Here is a 12,729-nt window from a genome sequence, read left to right as displayed (position 1 = left end):
ATTATCACGTTTCACTCTTAACAGAATTAAGACTATCAGCATATATATATATATATATATATATATATATATATATATATATATACATGTAGTTGAAATACTTTATCACTACCTGTCCCTGTGACAGTTTCATAATTTTTATTATGAAAATACTGTAGATATTTTATACAGCTATACAATATATAAACTTAAACAGTAACATTTTATCTTATAAAATAATTTGAGTGCCATCTTATTCTTTATGAAAATATATTAGCACCTATTAGTAGAAAAAAAACAAATCTCTCCATCCATACTGATCTATTACAAAAGATAGAAGGACAATTTCATGGTACTTGGGCTACACTTCAAGAACGTATTATAAAATATACACTTTAGCAAAAATATCATTTTCGTATCAATGCAATTAAAGAATTTTAGTACCAATTATTCTACATTTGATTTTATTTGAAATATAAATATTTTAGAAGGCACAAATATTCTTAAAATGTTAAAGTGTGTTTTAAAATAACGTTCTTTTAATTTTTATTTAAAACATAATCCTAAATATTGTTCAAGTGAGCATAACAACCATAAGTAAATATCTTAAACCGATGATGAAAACTCAAGTAGTTCTCTTGTGCCTAAACATGTAACTCTTCAATACAAGATGAAGCAAATAATAAAATGAATAATATTGTAAGCTTTACTACAGAATAAAGTAGCATGCAATGGAATTCAAGAAAAAAAATTTAAAATCACACGGTAGAACTGATCTCTATCCTTGGATGAATTTAGGTATTTAATTTCCAGTAATTTTATGTAAACTATGATGAGGTACCAACAAGAAAAGAAATTAATTAATTTCAGGAGTAATAAAACTTTTACTACTCCTCTATCAAGACAATGTTTAACTTTCTGACACTAAATGTTAGTTCCTTCGCTTTATAAAGAAACTGGATTGTGACACAAACATTTCAACAGCTGTTTTCATATACATATTATGAGATGAATTTAAATAGTGAGTATATTATTTTAGATATAGGATGCTTTAATAGGCTCTTCTAAAAATAACTGAGAAAAAATAATTTTACAGACAAAATACACTGTCATGACTTTACCGACATGGAATAAATAACTTACTTAAAAAAGAAGAACGGAGTTTTTTCACAGATTCAGAATATAAGCTAGAAACGCCGCACATGCAAGAAGTCACAATCAGCATACCTTAGTGAAGCAATGAAAAGCAGAAGGAAAAAAAAAGGAGACAAAGATACTAGAATGGTATGGTTGGGACAACGATTTCTGCTGAAAATAACACATGACAAAATGATCACACAAACAAAAACAGAAAAAAATATTCAACTATCACCAAAATGATAGTAAGGTCTACATCCCATCACCTTTTTCTTTTCTTCTCTCATGAATTATGAGAAGTATTTAGTATCAGCTAATAATGTCCTGAAAGCAACTGAGAAATGAATCTCAGAAAGAATTTTAATTCAGAGAGATTGAGTTAGGAAGTATAGATCAGAGCTTCCCGATGGCATTCTGCAAATGGGTTAGGTTAAGTCTGCCCCAGATGCAGTTCCCCTCAATCCCTGGTCCAGCTGGGCAGGTCCTGGGGAGTCTGGAGCCCAGAGGCCAGTTACTGCTAGAGGCCTCATTAATATATCCCTATATGCCAGAGATCTAATGCCATTTTCTGTGTGTGCCATGAGGTTTGGAAAAAAAAAAGGTGAGGAGTACTATTATAAACAGCTAACTATACATGTGTTCCATGAGGAATTAGTATTAAAGCATTTAAAATAAGACTAATTACCTAGCAAACACAAAAGAATGCTACGGAGAGAATTCTTAATGGATCTGGGCTTGCACTGAATCAAAGCTATCAGAGAACGCTGTATTTCATAGAGTTCAAATTCACTTTTGCATCTACATTTTTTTTTCACATGGGAAATGATTCCTTTGAATTAAATAGTCAAAACAATAAACTGTTCGTCTCGCAATAAAAGGGACAGAACTGTGAAATTAACTTTTGTTCTGTAATAATGGGATGAATTTTCCTGTCATTATAATTTAGCTAAAGAAGTCTGAAACTGTGGTTCTTTCCCAATGTTAAATAAAATCCTAGAATATTAAAAACAAAAGCATAAGCTAATAACAACACAAAACAAAAAGGCAGGCTGATACATTTTATACAAACAGATGAAATCAGACAAGCTATCTACCCAATGGAAATACTTATATTCACAGAAGTAACTCAGCATTTATGGAAATCCTAAAGCTCAGGACTTTTTTCTTCTTACCTCCTGAAGGCTGTCGAGATTTACGAGGAGATCGGGGTTCTCTCCGATAAGGATCACTGGAGCCGCATAATTCAATAGTGCCCAGGTTGAGGAGTACTGCTTTCTGGAGGTAGTCGACCATTGCAATGCCACTACAATTGCCAAAAACTACCCTAGGAATAGGGAAAGAGCAAATATTTTAGCACAGATAAACAGCTACAAGAAAACATACTGCAGTCTACAGGGCTAAAAAATCATGATGGGTCTTTAAGAAAATTCCTTTTGAAACAAAACACTATTACAGCCATGCAAATACAGGTTACATACGCCTTCTGATGGAACTGTGCAGATTTTCTGTAGATATTAATGATTACAAATTAATATAGAATAAATTTGGCATAGGAGTTGGAACTCAACCAGGGACATAAATCTCCACACTAGGCAATATGACGTCTAGTTTTCGGACTTAGGGGTATTTTGAATGCCTCAGGGGAAGACATTCCCTTGCACTAGGGAAGTAGGGGATTATACCTTTGGAAAAGTTTTGGTAATACCTATAGTCAAGAATAACAAGTAGAAAGCATAAATCTTGGGGGCCTCCCTTTGGACTATTCCAAATACCTTCTCAATTATGAGTCGGGAAGTACAAACCAACTATGAACAAAGCAACTATGAATAAAGGAATTTTATTCTTTTAAGATCCCTTAAGCCAGGAATCGAAAGCTAAAATATATAGAGGGGCTATATAAGTAAGTAAACGGGCCAACTAAGGACCGTAGTGAACTGGAGAGTGGACAGCCCACCTAAAGAGGGGAAGCTTCAACCCAGTTCCTCCTGACTACTGCCGAACAGAAATGGAGACATGGGCCAGATAATCAAAGTTTTCAATTAAAGCTCTAAATATGGATTTTCACATTAAATAGTCTTGGCAACTAGTTCAAATTTAAAAAATACACAAAAAAGGCTAAACAAAATACATCTGTGAGCCCAATGGGGACTGTGATCAACTGATTTGCAATTTCCTTTGAAACATCCTATTGGTTCCTTTTCTTATTCCCTGTTTCTCTTATGGCTGTGGGCAGTAAAATATTAAAAAGGGGAACGTTTGTGTTCTTACATGGTGGGGCCCAAATAAAAGACATTAGAGAATACTATCTCAGACTACAGCCAGTCTTAGCTGGGTGCACAACTGCAAGAGATAGAGTAGGTGGTAGTAGCTATAAGGAGGAAGAAGAAAGATGAATGAGTCCCTAGGGCTAGAATCAAGGGAAGGAGACAGTGACCTACACATAATAAATAGCTCTAGACTGAACAGTTAGCATGTGGTTTCTCTTATAGCACAATGTTGATTTTTACTATTTACAACAGCCAGGACATGGGAGCAACCTAAGTGTCCATTGACAGATGAATGGATAAAGAAGATGTGTCACATATATACAATGGAATATTACTCAGCCATAAAAAGAAACGAAATTGAGTTATTTGGTGTGAGGTGGATGGACCTAGAGACTGTCATACAGAGTGAAGTAAGTCAACAAGAGAAAAACAAATACTGTATGCTAACACGTATATATGGAATCTAAAAAAAAAAGAAAAAGAATGGTTCTGAAGAACCTAGGGGCAGGACAGGAATAAAGACGCAGACGTAGAGAATGGACTTGAGGACACGGGGAGGGGGAAGGGGAAGCTGGGACGAAGTGAGAGGGTGACATAGATATATATACACTACCAAATGTAAAAGAGATAGCTAGTGGGAAGCAGCCGCATAGCACAGGGAGATCAGCTCGGTGCTTTGTGACCACCTAGAGGGGTGGGATAGGGAGGGTGGGAGGGGGATGTGAGAGGGAAGAGAAATGGGGATATATGTATATGTTTAGCTGATTCACTTTGTTATACAGCAGAAATTACACACCATTGTAAAGCAGTTATACTCCAATAAAGATGTTAAAAAAAAAAAAGACCCAACACAGCCAAAAATAAATAAATAAATAAATTTATTTATTAAAAAATAAATCAATCTATCCTATTATAATGGAAAGTATGTACTACTAACACTATATACTTGAAGGCATGAATTGATAAATAAAAATACACCTGTAGTATAGATGAATACTTTACTTAACTATTACTATGCCTTTACAATTTACACAAGTTAACTATGGAAGGAGAAAGAACAAATTATACAGCTATGCTTCAACATTTATAGAATCAATTTAGAACATAGTCTTCTGGGTTGATGTTGTTAGACCTTCATTATACCAAACATTAACAAGGAAATTATTTCTCAGAGTACTTCCAGGAGAGGATAGATTCACTGGTCCATAAGATATTTAACTTTAAATCAGGAAGCAGTATAAGCATATCCAGAGTAAATTATTCAAAACAGAACTATGTTCCAAATAAACACTGAGTTTGGTCTGAAATTAAAGTTATACAACATCTTTTTAAGTGATACTATAATAAAGATCATTCCGTTTTTAAAAATATAAAAATGCATGGAATACGATGAAGAGACGGAGAAACACAGAAATTATACTCACAATCCATAGGAAGAATTAACTGCCAGACTGGTTATTTGTTGCGGTGGTTCTCCACTCACCCATACCAACTGAATAACTAATTCTGTCTGATAACCTGGAGACTGCTTAAGTGGAGAATTTTTAACTCTGTAAGAAAGGAAAGCATGTTACCTGTTAACCCATCTTCAATTATCTTATTAGCCTATGTAATTATAAAGTCACGCATACGTAACTATATAAAAAATAACTTTATATATAAAATTGTAAAATATAAAAAAATGTCACAATCAGAATCCTGTCCTCTATAATCATTTAGTCTAGTTGGAGATGAAACACCTAGATAAATCACAAAAATAAGAAATTATATGTAAGTTCCACATATAAACTGGGGAGGGAGGGGAGAAGGGAAGGGGGAGAAGGGGAGGAGTGGGTAGAGAGGGATGAAAGAAGAATAGGGAAGGATGGGGAGAAGAATGAAGAGAAGCAACGACTTAGGTATTAAGAGGAAAAAAATCAAGTTAGAGAAAAAAATCCAAGTTAGAAAAGTAGGCTTAAAACTTGAAAAAGGTATGGTATAACTAAATGAAAACTGGCCCAAAACATAAGGAGTTAAGGAAAAAGTATAAAAAATGTGCGCAATTTATTTTTGTTTGTATAACCACTTTTACTATTAAAAAAAAATCTTTTTTGACTTTGAGTTCGTAGTAGTTTTGATTGTAGACTCTTCCCGTAATAACTGCTGCATAGTGTTAAAAAAATTGCTTTTGCAAAAAATATGCCAACAAGATAAAGAAGTAGGAAAACCCATAGTCAAAAATTAACAAGTGTCTAAGTTTGGTCACAGTGGAAGGTGTGTGTAGTAACAGTAAAAAAAAGTCACTATAGCGAGACAGGCCAGGGCCAGACTTTCCAGGGTCTTTGAGGTCCAGCTGCAAAGGTTTGATGTTGGTAGAAAGAACTCAGGGCTCTCAAAAAGGCTTGAGTTTGAGTCTTGGTTCTGCCACTTACTAGTCGTCTTCCTGTCTAGAAGTGGGAATAATATTACCTAATCACAGTATGACAGCACTATGAGTGCCTATGAAAGAGTTTTGCCAATGGTCAGATTATACAAAAGTAATATATTTTCATTATTAAAGTATTAAAAGCCAGTGAAGATTTATAAGAAATATTTTGGAAAGATTAACCGTAGAGGCATGCAAGACGAAGTACAATGAGACCCATGCGGAAGTTCCTGTGATCCTTGTGATGCGAAATAATAAGGTAGATTTCAAACACATGAAGTAAGTTCTCAAAAGGGCTCGTAAATTCCATTAAGGTAGACACCTTGCAGTTACTTTTAATATTCCAGCAGAGGCAGTACTCAATATTTACTGAATGAATGAATGAGCTGGAGGCTGATTAGAGATAGAGGAGGGGAGAAAAAGAAGACAGTGATTTTAAGTTCCAAAAAAGAAAAAAAGAAAGATAAAAGATGTCAAGATGAAGAGGCAGTTTTAGAGTAAGATGTGGTTAACTTTGAGGTAGGATCTTCAAGTGAACTATTCAGCAAACAGTTATACTCACTTGTACTGAGTGAGTTCATACAAAACTTATACTGGTTAAATTTGTTATAAGCATGTTAGAGGGAGTGAAGGGGGGGTGGTTTATAAATGTGAGACTTTCTAAGGAATAAAGTTACTTAGATATAATACCTTGTCATATTTGCAAACTTCAAGTGATTTTGGAAGATAAAATTTTTTTAAAATGTGAGCAATTTATTTGTGACTACTTTTACTATTAAAAAAAATCTACTTTTACTTTAAAGTGAGAACGTTTTTGATTGCAAAGACTCTCTCCAGTAATTGTTCTTGCAAAACACATATAAAGCCTGGTTACTCCAACAATTCTTGGGGCTTCTGCTCCGGAGTGAGTGTATAAAGGAAGGACAGCAGGAAGTCTATTCGATGTTCAATCTCCTGACACTAAACTCAGAGAACCCTTTGGATCATTTACTTGGTGCTTCTAGTGAAGAACACCATGACACCAGACTTTTTGCTGCCCTACTTGCTAGACTCACTCTAGGTAAGAAAACAGGATGTTGTCCAAATTTCAGAGTAAACGTGAATCACCGAGGGTATCCCTAAAACAAACTGAGTTGCGGTCACATCTGCCTGTGCAAAGTCTTCCAGTTAATACACTCAGAACAGTACACTGGCTGATGCAGAAGTTTTGATTTCCCTCAGGGAAACACCCACGCTTGGCTACAGCCATCCCTCTTGAAAGACAAAAATAAAGACTGAGTAGCATTTCACCTCCACCAGAGACAGCCTCTGTTGATATAAGCACAGCCTGTAGAGTCTGAGTGTGCTATTTTCTCCCTGTATGAATTAGATAAGGTTCAAGGAAGTGTCTACCCTCCCTCTGGCATACTTAATGTGCACATTAGATTAGATTCTTAAGAGCAGAAACAGGCATTCAGGGATAATTTTAGAAGTGCATATACGGGCACATTTAAGATGTAAGTGATGAAGACACACAGAAGTCATGGAATTCTTATTTTACTTAGTTTGAAGGAACAAAAAAGTTCTAAAGCAAAAATAAGTCAAACTTGCTGAAAAATCCCCAATTGGTATAAAATTAGAAACCGAATCAAGAAATGATGAAATATGTTAGATTTTAAAAATACAAAATGGGGGTTAGGTGGGCGTTACGTTTAATGTCTACAATGGTTATATGCAAGTTACCATTTAATATTTTTAATATATACAAATTAATTTGTTTACTTTTTAAAGATAAAGGTTGAACTTTCATAAAAAGCTCTGTAATTTGTACAAATGTATTTTAAATGTCAAAATAATGTCTGGAGGCTTTGTAGTTTCAAAATAATTTGTAGGTTTGGACTAACACCCTGCAAAAGCACAACTAAAATACTTAAATAAAACCAAAAGTTTATTGGTAAAAGAAGTAAATTGAATAGCTGCTTTTAAAATGTTTCTTCAGAAAAACAATTACTGTACAGGGAGGGATGGAGTGGGAGGCTGCGGTTAGCAGATGTAAGCTCTTCTATATAGAGTGGATAAACAACAGGGTCCTACTGTATAGTACAGGGAACTATATTCAATATCCTATGATAAACCATAATGGAAAAACATATTAAAAAAAGAATATATATATATATATGTATGTATAACTGAATCATTTTGCCATACAGCAGAAATTAACACAACATTGTAAATCAACTAGACTTCAATAGGAAAAAAAAAAACAACTCCCCAACCCAATTATGTACAAAAACATTTTGTATAAAAACAAACAAAAAAATCTAAGTATTAGTTATTTTCACATCAATTTAGCTATATTTATGACTTTTAAAAATTGGCTTTTGAGATTGTGGACTAAAACAATATGAAGTTAATAAATAACTGCATTAACCTGAAAACTATTAAAATGGTTAAAAAAAAGAAATATAACTCAAATTGCCTATGATTTTAAAAAGTCACTAGTGAATGTGTGGATTTTAGACAAAAATCTCAAACTTGTTACCAGAAATACGTTACCAAAATAAACCTCAAAGACAAACTGTACTTTATATGCTTATAAAAATTAAATTGACAAAAAGCAGGAGAAATACACATTAAAATCAGAAGAAATGACATTAACAAAAATTTTACAAATTTAAGTTTAAAGTAAAGTAGTACAGAATAAGTAACAAAAGGGAAAGATGTAGAATTCTTTTATTACCAAGTCTCATTCTATCTAAACATATGCCAGACTGTAGCAGAAAGGAGGTGTGTGTGTATATACCTGAGAGAGAAAGGAAGGGGGAGGGGGAGGGGGAGGGGGGGAGAGAGGGAGGAGAAACTTGAGACCTTTCTGAGAATGTACTGATAGGTGCTTAACCTCAATGCTTATATTCGTTAGGTCAGATCAGTCTCTCATCCTTGGCGTTACTGACATTCTGAACCAGGTCATTCTTTGTCATGGGGCACTGTCTTGCGCACCGTAGGATGTTTTGCATCATCCCTGGCCTCTACACACTAGATGCCAGTAGCACCCTTTCTTCCCGTTGTGACAAATAATATCTGCAGACATTGCCAAGCACACTCTGAGGAGCAAAGTCATCCCCGTTTGAGAACCACTGGCACAGAACACACAACCTCAAATTCATGTAAACATATAAAGCAGATTTAAAAAAAAACAAACTCTACTTTTCTGTAGATTTATATCACAAGTGATTGTCACATAAACCAATCTGCTTCATCTCTGGGGTGAATGCAGTTTTGATTACACGGATATTCTCCACAGGAACTGCTGAACTATTCACCAATAAAAGACTCTAGCAGATCTAAAACCAAAACAGCATAAATCCCGGTTCTGTGAACAAATGCAAACTGTCTTTCTCGCCGCCGGCCCCAGCTTGAACCTACTACAGCCTGGTTTCTGTCTCCCACTCTTGTACTGAATCTCTGACGTTTTCCATGATCAGTTTTCAGTCACTGCCCTAACCGACTTCTCTGTAAATGTAATACTTTTAATAAGTCTTCATGAACTCCTTCAATGATTTTGACTCTTTCCTCTTTTCTTTCTGTGCCATATTTAAGGCACATATGCTTAACAAAATTTAACCACTCAATAATATAAATTGGACAGAAAAAAAGGAAAACTAAACCTTGTCCAATTTATTCCTGTAAAAAAGCAAAATGTATTCAAATCTGGATTTCCACAATAAAGGCATTTAAATAACGATACTGTGATGCTAGAGAAGATTCAGAAAAAGACAAGAAAATGATTACCCAACAACTGAATCTCTAAAGACTGAAAAAACAGAATTTTCAGAGTGGAAGAAAGCAGCCTAAATATACATTTGATCCACATATAAATCCAGACTAAAAAACAATGACGGATTTAGAAGACGAAGCTCTATATAGAGGAAAGATCCATGCTCATCTACCAGTATGTTTAGAGATCAAATCTTAGTACTTTAAGGATAAAATCATGGAATGCAATCATATTTCTCTTGGTGCCACAGAAAAAAAGAGTTGAATTAACCACGGCGAAACACAAAAAGAGATGTGGTTATGTCATTGTACTCCATCACAGGAAGATGTTACTTCACTTTACGAATGTTTACAATTTATCTAAATTAAAAGATAACTTCCAAAACACCTGTATTTTTAGATAACTTACTTCAAACAAGGGACGTTATCACGAAGCCCATCAGATGAACTGCTACTGGTAGAAGCATGAGACTGAGGAGGAACGGGCTGAGGATTGGCACTCCCAACTGGTGTTGGCAAAGGTGGTGCCTGTTCACCCTCTGGAGATTCCACATCACTTATCTCATATAACAATCGAACTTCAAGCATCTGTTGTAAAAGTAAAAAGTTTACCCTCTCCTAATAATTACTGTTCATTTTATTACAGTTTATACATACACACACGTACACTACAGTGGAAAGAACACTTTTAAAGGAAAACTTTAGTGAGATTTCTAAAGGTAAGGATTTAGCAAAGGAAAAAAGGTTCCTGACTCAGCTTTTTAAAAATGATCATGTGTATGTGTGCAAGTACATGCACACATGCATTATGATTTTAGAATTTACGGCACTCCTGTTAATACTAAATTAGAGTATGCTCATACTTACATTATCTTTCCTTAAATGAAACAGAATATATTTAAAGATTTAAATGTTCAGTAAGAAGATATACAAAGAAATATGACTTTCTGTCACAGAAGATAGATGGCAATGTAAATACTGAGGTGTTTTAAAAGTGACTGCAAAGAACCTCCTAAATAATACTAAAACTTTAAGATGTCAGGCATCTGACATTGAAACTAATTAAGAGACTACTACCGGAATGACTTCTGTAATCACTTCTTGTTTGCTGAATCTATAAATAATGACATGAGCTGAAACTCCAGCTATGCACAACATCCGACTTTCTGGACACCAGGAGATGATCTGAATGGCATACGGATCTTCATCTACAATGTCTGTGTTTGGCTTGTCATCTTTATTTCTTGACTTTTCAAATACTTTAGATGTCTTTAATTTATATAATACTTGTAGATTTACTAAAAAAAAAGATAAAATATGATATCTTAATATAAAAGGAACAAATATCAGGTAATATTTAATCAGTCATATCACGTAAGGAAGATAGACTATATTTTTTGAACCACAGTTTTATTCCTAGGTCTACATTTCTCTACTATTCTTTTACATAATGCATTCACTGTACTCACTGACCAAAAAAGATGTACTCATTGTATTCATTAAAAAGAAAAAAAAAAACACCATTACGATGAATTTAAATTATCTGAAAACAAAAGAGTAACAAAAAGATTTTGTAAAAAACAATTGCATAAATATAATAAAAACAATAAGGCACATATTTTGCTTTGCAGATTTATTTTCTACATATTTTCTCTCTGAAAGGTACCAATATTATCTAACACTTCTACATGGTGAAACATAATATACCCTCAGTTAACTGGATTCTAATTGCAAACATTATTCATTCAAAGCATTCTTTCCTTTTTTGCTAATGTAGCGACCATATATATTTTGCAAAGATAAGTTTAGAATCAGGCATTAAAATTATTCAGCAGATTTCTGTTGATTTGAAACATATGCGCACTTTTCCTATCTCTGAGTTAGGAAGAGAAGGTTTGAAGAAAGGACTTGGGTATTTCTGCTGAAAATTATTCTTGACTTACTAATTAACATCCTTAAAATGTCTTTATTATAAATTCTAAACTCATATACTTGATAAGTCAGGTATTAAATTTATAGTCTCTAAATTTCAAATTAAATGTTGGTTATGCAATCATTACAAAACAGGCTATATAAAAGCAATGATTGTAGAGCATGTAACAAACACGATTCAGAATACTTACTCGCAGAAGCATCCCAGAACTTAACTGACCCGTCAGCGTGCCTATGAAAAGCAAATGAGTTAAGAATGTGTTGAAGAAAAAAAAATTACATTATTTCTCTCTTTTAAGTTAAATATATTGTTACTTAAAAAGACAGTCACCAAAATGAGGAAAAAGGTAAAATTTAGGGTAGACTGGCAGGTTCTATACAATAACTTATTTCTTATTATGTTACTGCAAGCACTACCTGCCCAATTAATTTTCATGTAGTCTTAATCATATTTAGTTATTATTGATTCATTAGGTGAAAATGGACTTTTACTTACCCTGTAATAATTATTTCTGAGTAGCTTTGAGCACCCAAGCCCCAATTGCCTCCATTAATGGGCCATTCCTATAAGAAAAGATTACTGTATAAAGCAATTTACATCATAATACATCTATGACAAGAGCACACAACATATTTCATATTCAAAAAGGATTTTAATTTCTCTAGAAAAGGTATCATTATCAACCACTCCAAGGTGATAAATATAAAATACTGAAATGTAACATGTTCAGTACCTTTTTGCTGTAACCTTGACGTTTCTGTCTAGCTCCAACAGAATAAAGTGCAGGAATAAGGTCCACAGGACAATCAGCAAAATATTCGCAACATGTAACAGGGGATTCATGTATACTCAAAGGGTAGGGATTTTCAAATATAGGATACCTTTAACAACAGGAAAAGAAAAATATTAACTTAATGAATTATTACCTATGATTAATACAACAATGAAAACTTAAAAAAATATTTAAACTTATTTAATAATAAGTTATCCTTTGTTCCACATGGTCTTGTTATTTTCAAGAAGAAAAAAAAATTCATTATTACAGGTAGCATACACTAAGTTGATGTGAATTTAGGAATGCCTTAAAGTAAGGTAAATAATACTGTTCACTTACACTTTAGGGTTTCCCTATCTCAGTACTATTCCCATTTTGGATCAGATAATTTATTATGGGGACTGTCCCGTGCATTGTGGATGTTTTGCAGGATCCCTGTCCTCTACCACTAGATGCCAGTAGCACCCCTCCCCACAAG

At 33.9% G+C, this 12,729-nt stretch overlaps 1 protein-coding gene across 6 annotated transcripts in view; it reads right to left on the bottom strand.

Moving 5' to 3' along the window:
* Positions 1 to 12,729, bottom strand: part of STXBP5 (syntaxin binding protein 5) — a 165,692-nt gene that overhangs the window by 62,312 nt on the left and 90,651 nt on the right. For 3 of the 6 annotated variants that reach the window (XR_013830897.1, XM_079939884.1, XM_079939885.1), the window contains exons 12-19: positions 12,210 to 12,357; positions 11,972 to 12,039; positions 11,667 to 11,707; positions 10,621 to 10,841; positions 9,953 to 10,131; positions 4,808 to 4,933; positions 2,289 to 2,440; positions 1,123 to 1,206 (exon numbers count right to left, since the gene is read on the bottom strand). Coding sequence is in view for 5 of the 6 variants with exons in the window: in XM_079939884.1 (XP_079796010.1) it covers positions 1,123 to 1,206; positions 2,289 to 2,440; positions 4,808 to 4,933; positions 9,953 to 10,131; positions 10,621 to 10,841; positions 11,667 to 11,707; positions 11,972 to 12,039; positions 12,210 to 12,357 (1,019 nt within the window). In the remaining variant the exon portion in view is untranslated. The remainder of the gene's footprint in view (positions 1 to 1,122; positions 1,207 to 2,288; positions 2,441 to 4,807; positions 4,934 to 9,952; positions 10,132 to 10,620; positions 10,842 to 11,666; positions 11,708 to 11,971; positions 12,040 to 12,209; positions 12,358 to 12,729) is intronic. The other 3 variants (XM_079939888.1, XM_079939886.1, XM_079939887.1) reach the window with 1 other exon arrangement.

The sequence above is a fragment of the Stenella coeruleoalba genome, assembly GCF_951394435.1.
Source record: "Stenella coeruleoalba genome assembly, chromosome: 12".
Taxonomy (NCBI): domain Eukaryota; kingdom Metazoa; phylum Chordata; class Mammalia; order Artiodactyla; family Delphinidae; genus Stenella; species Stenella coeruleoalba.
This window is presented reverse-complemented; position numbering and strand designations above follow the sequence as displayed.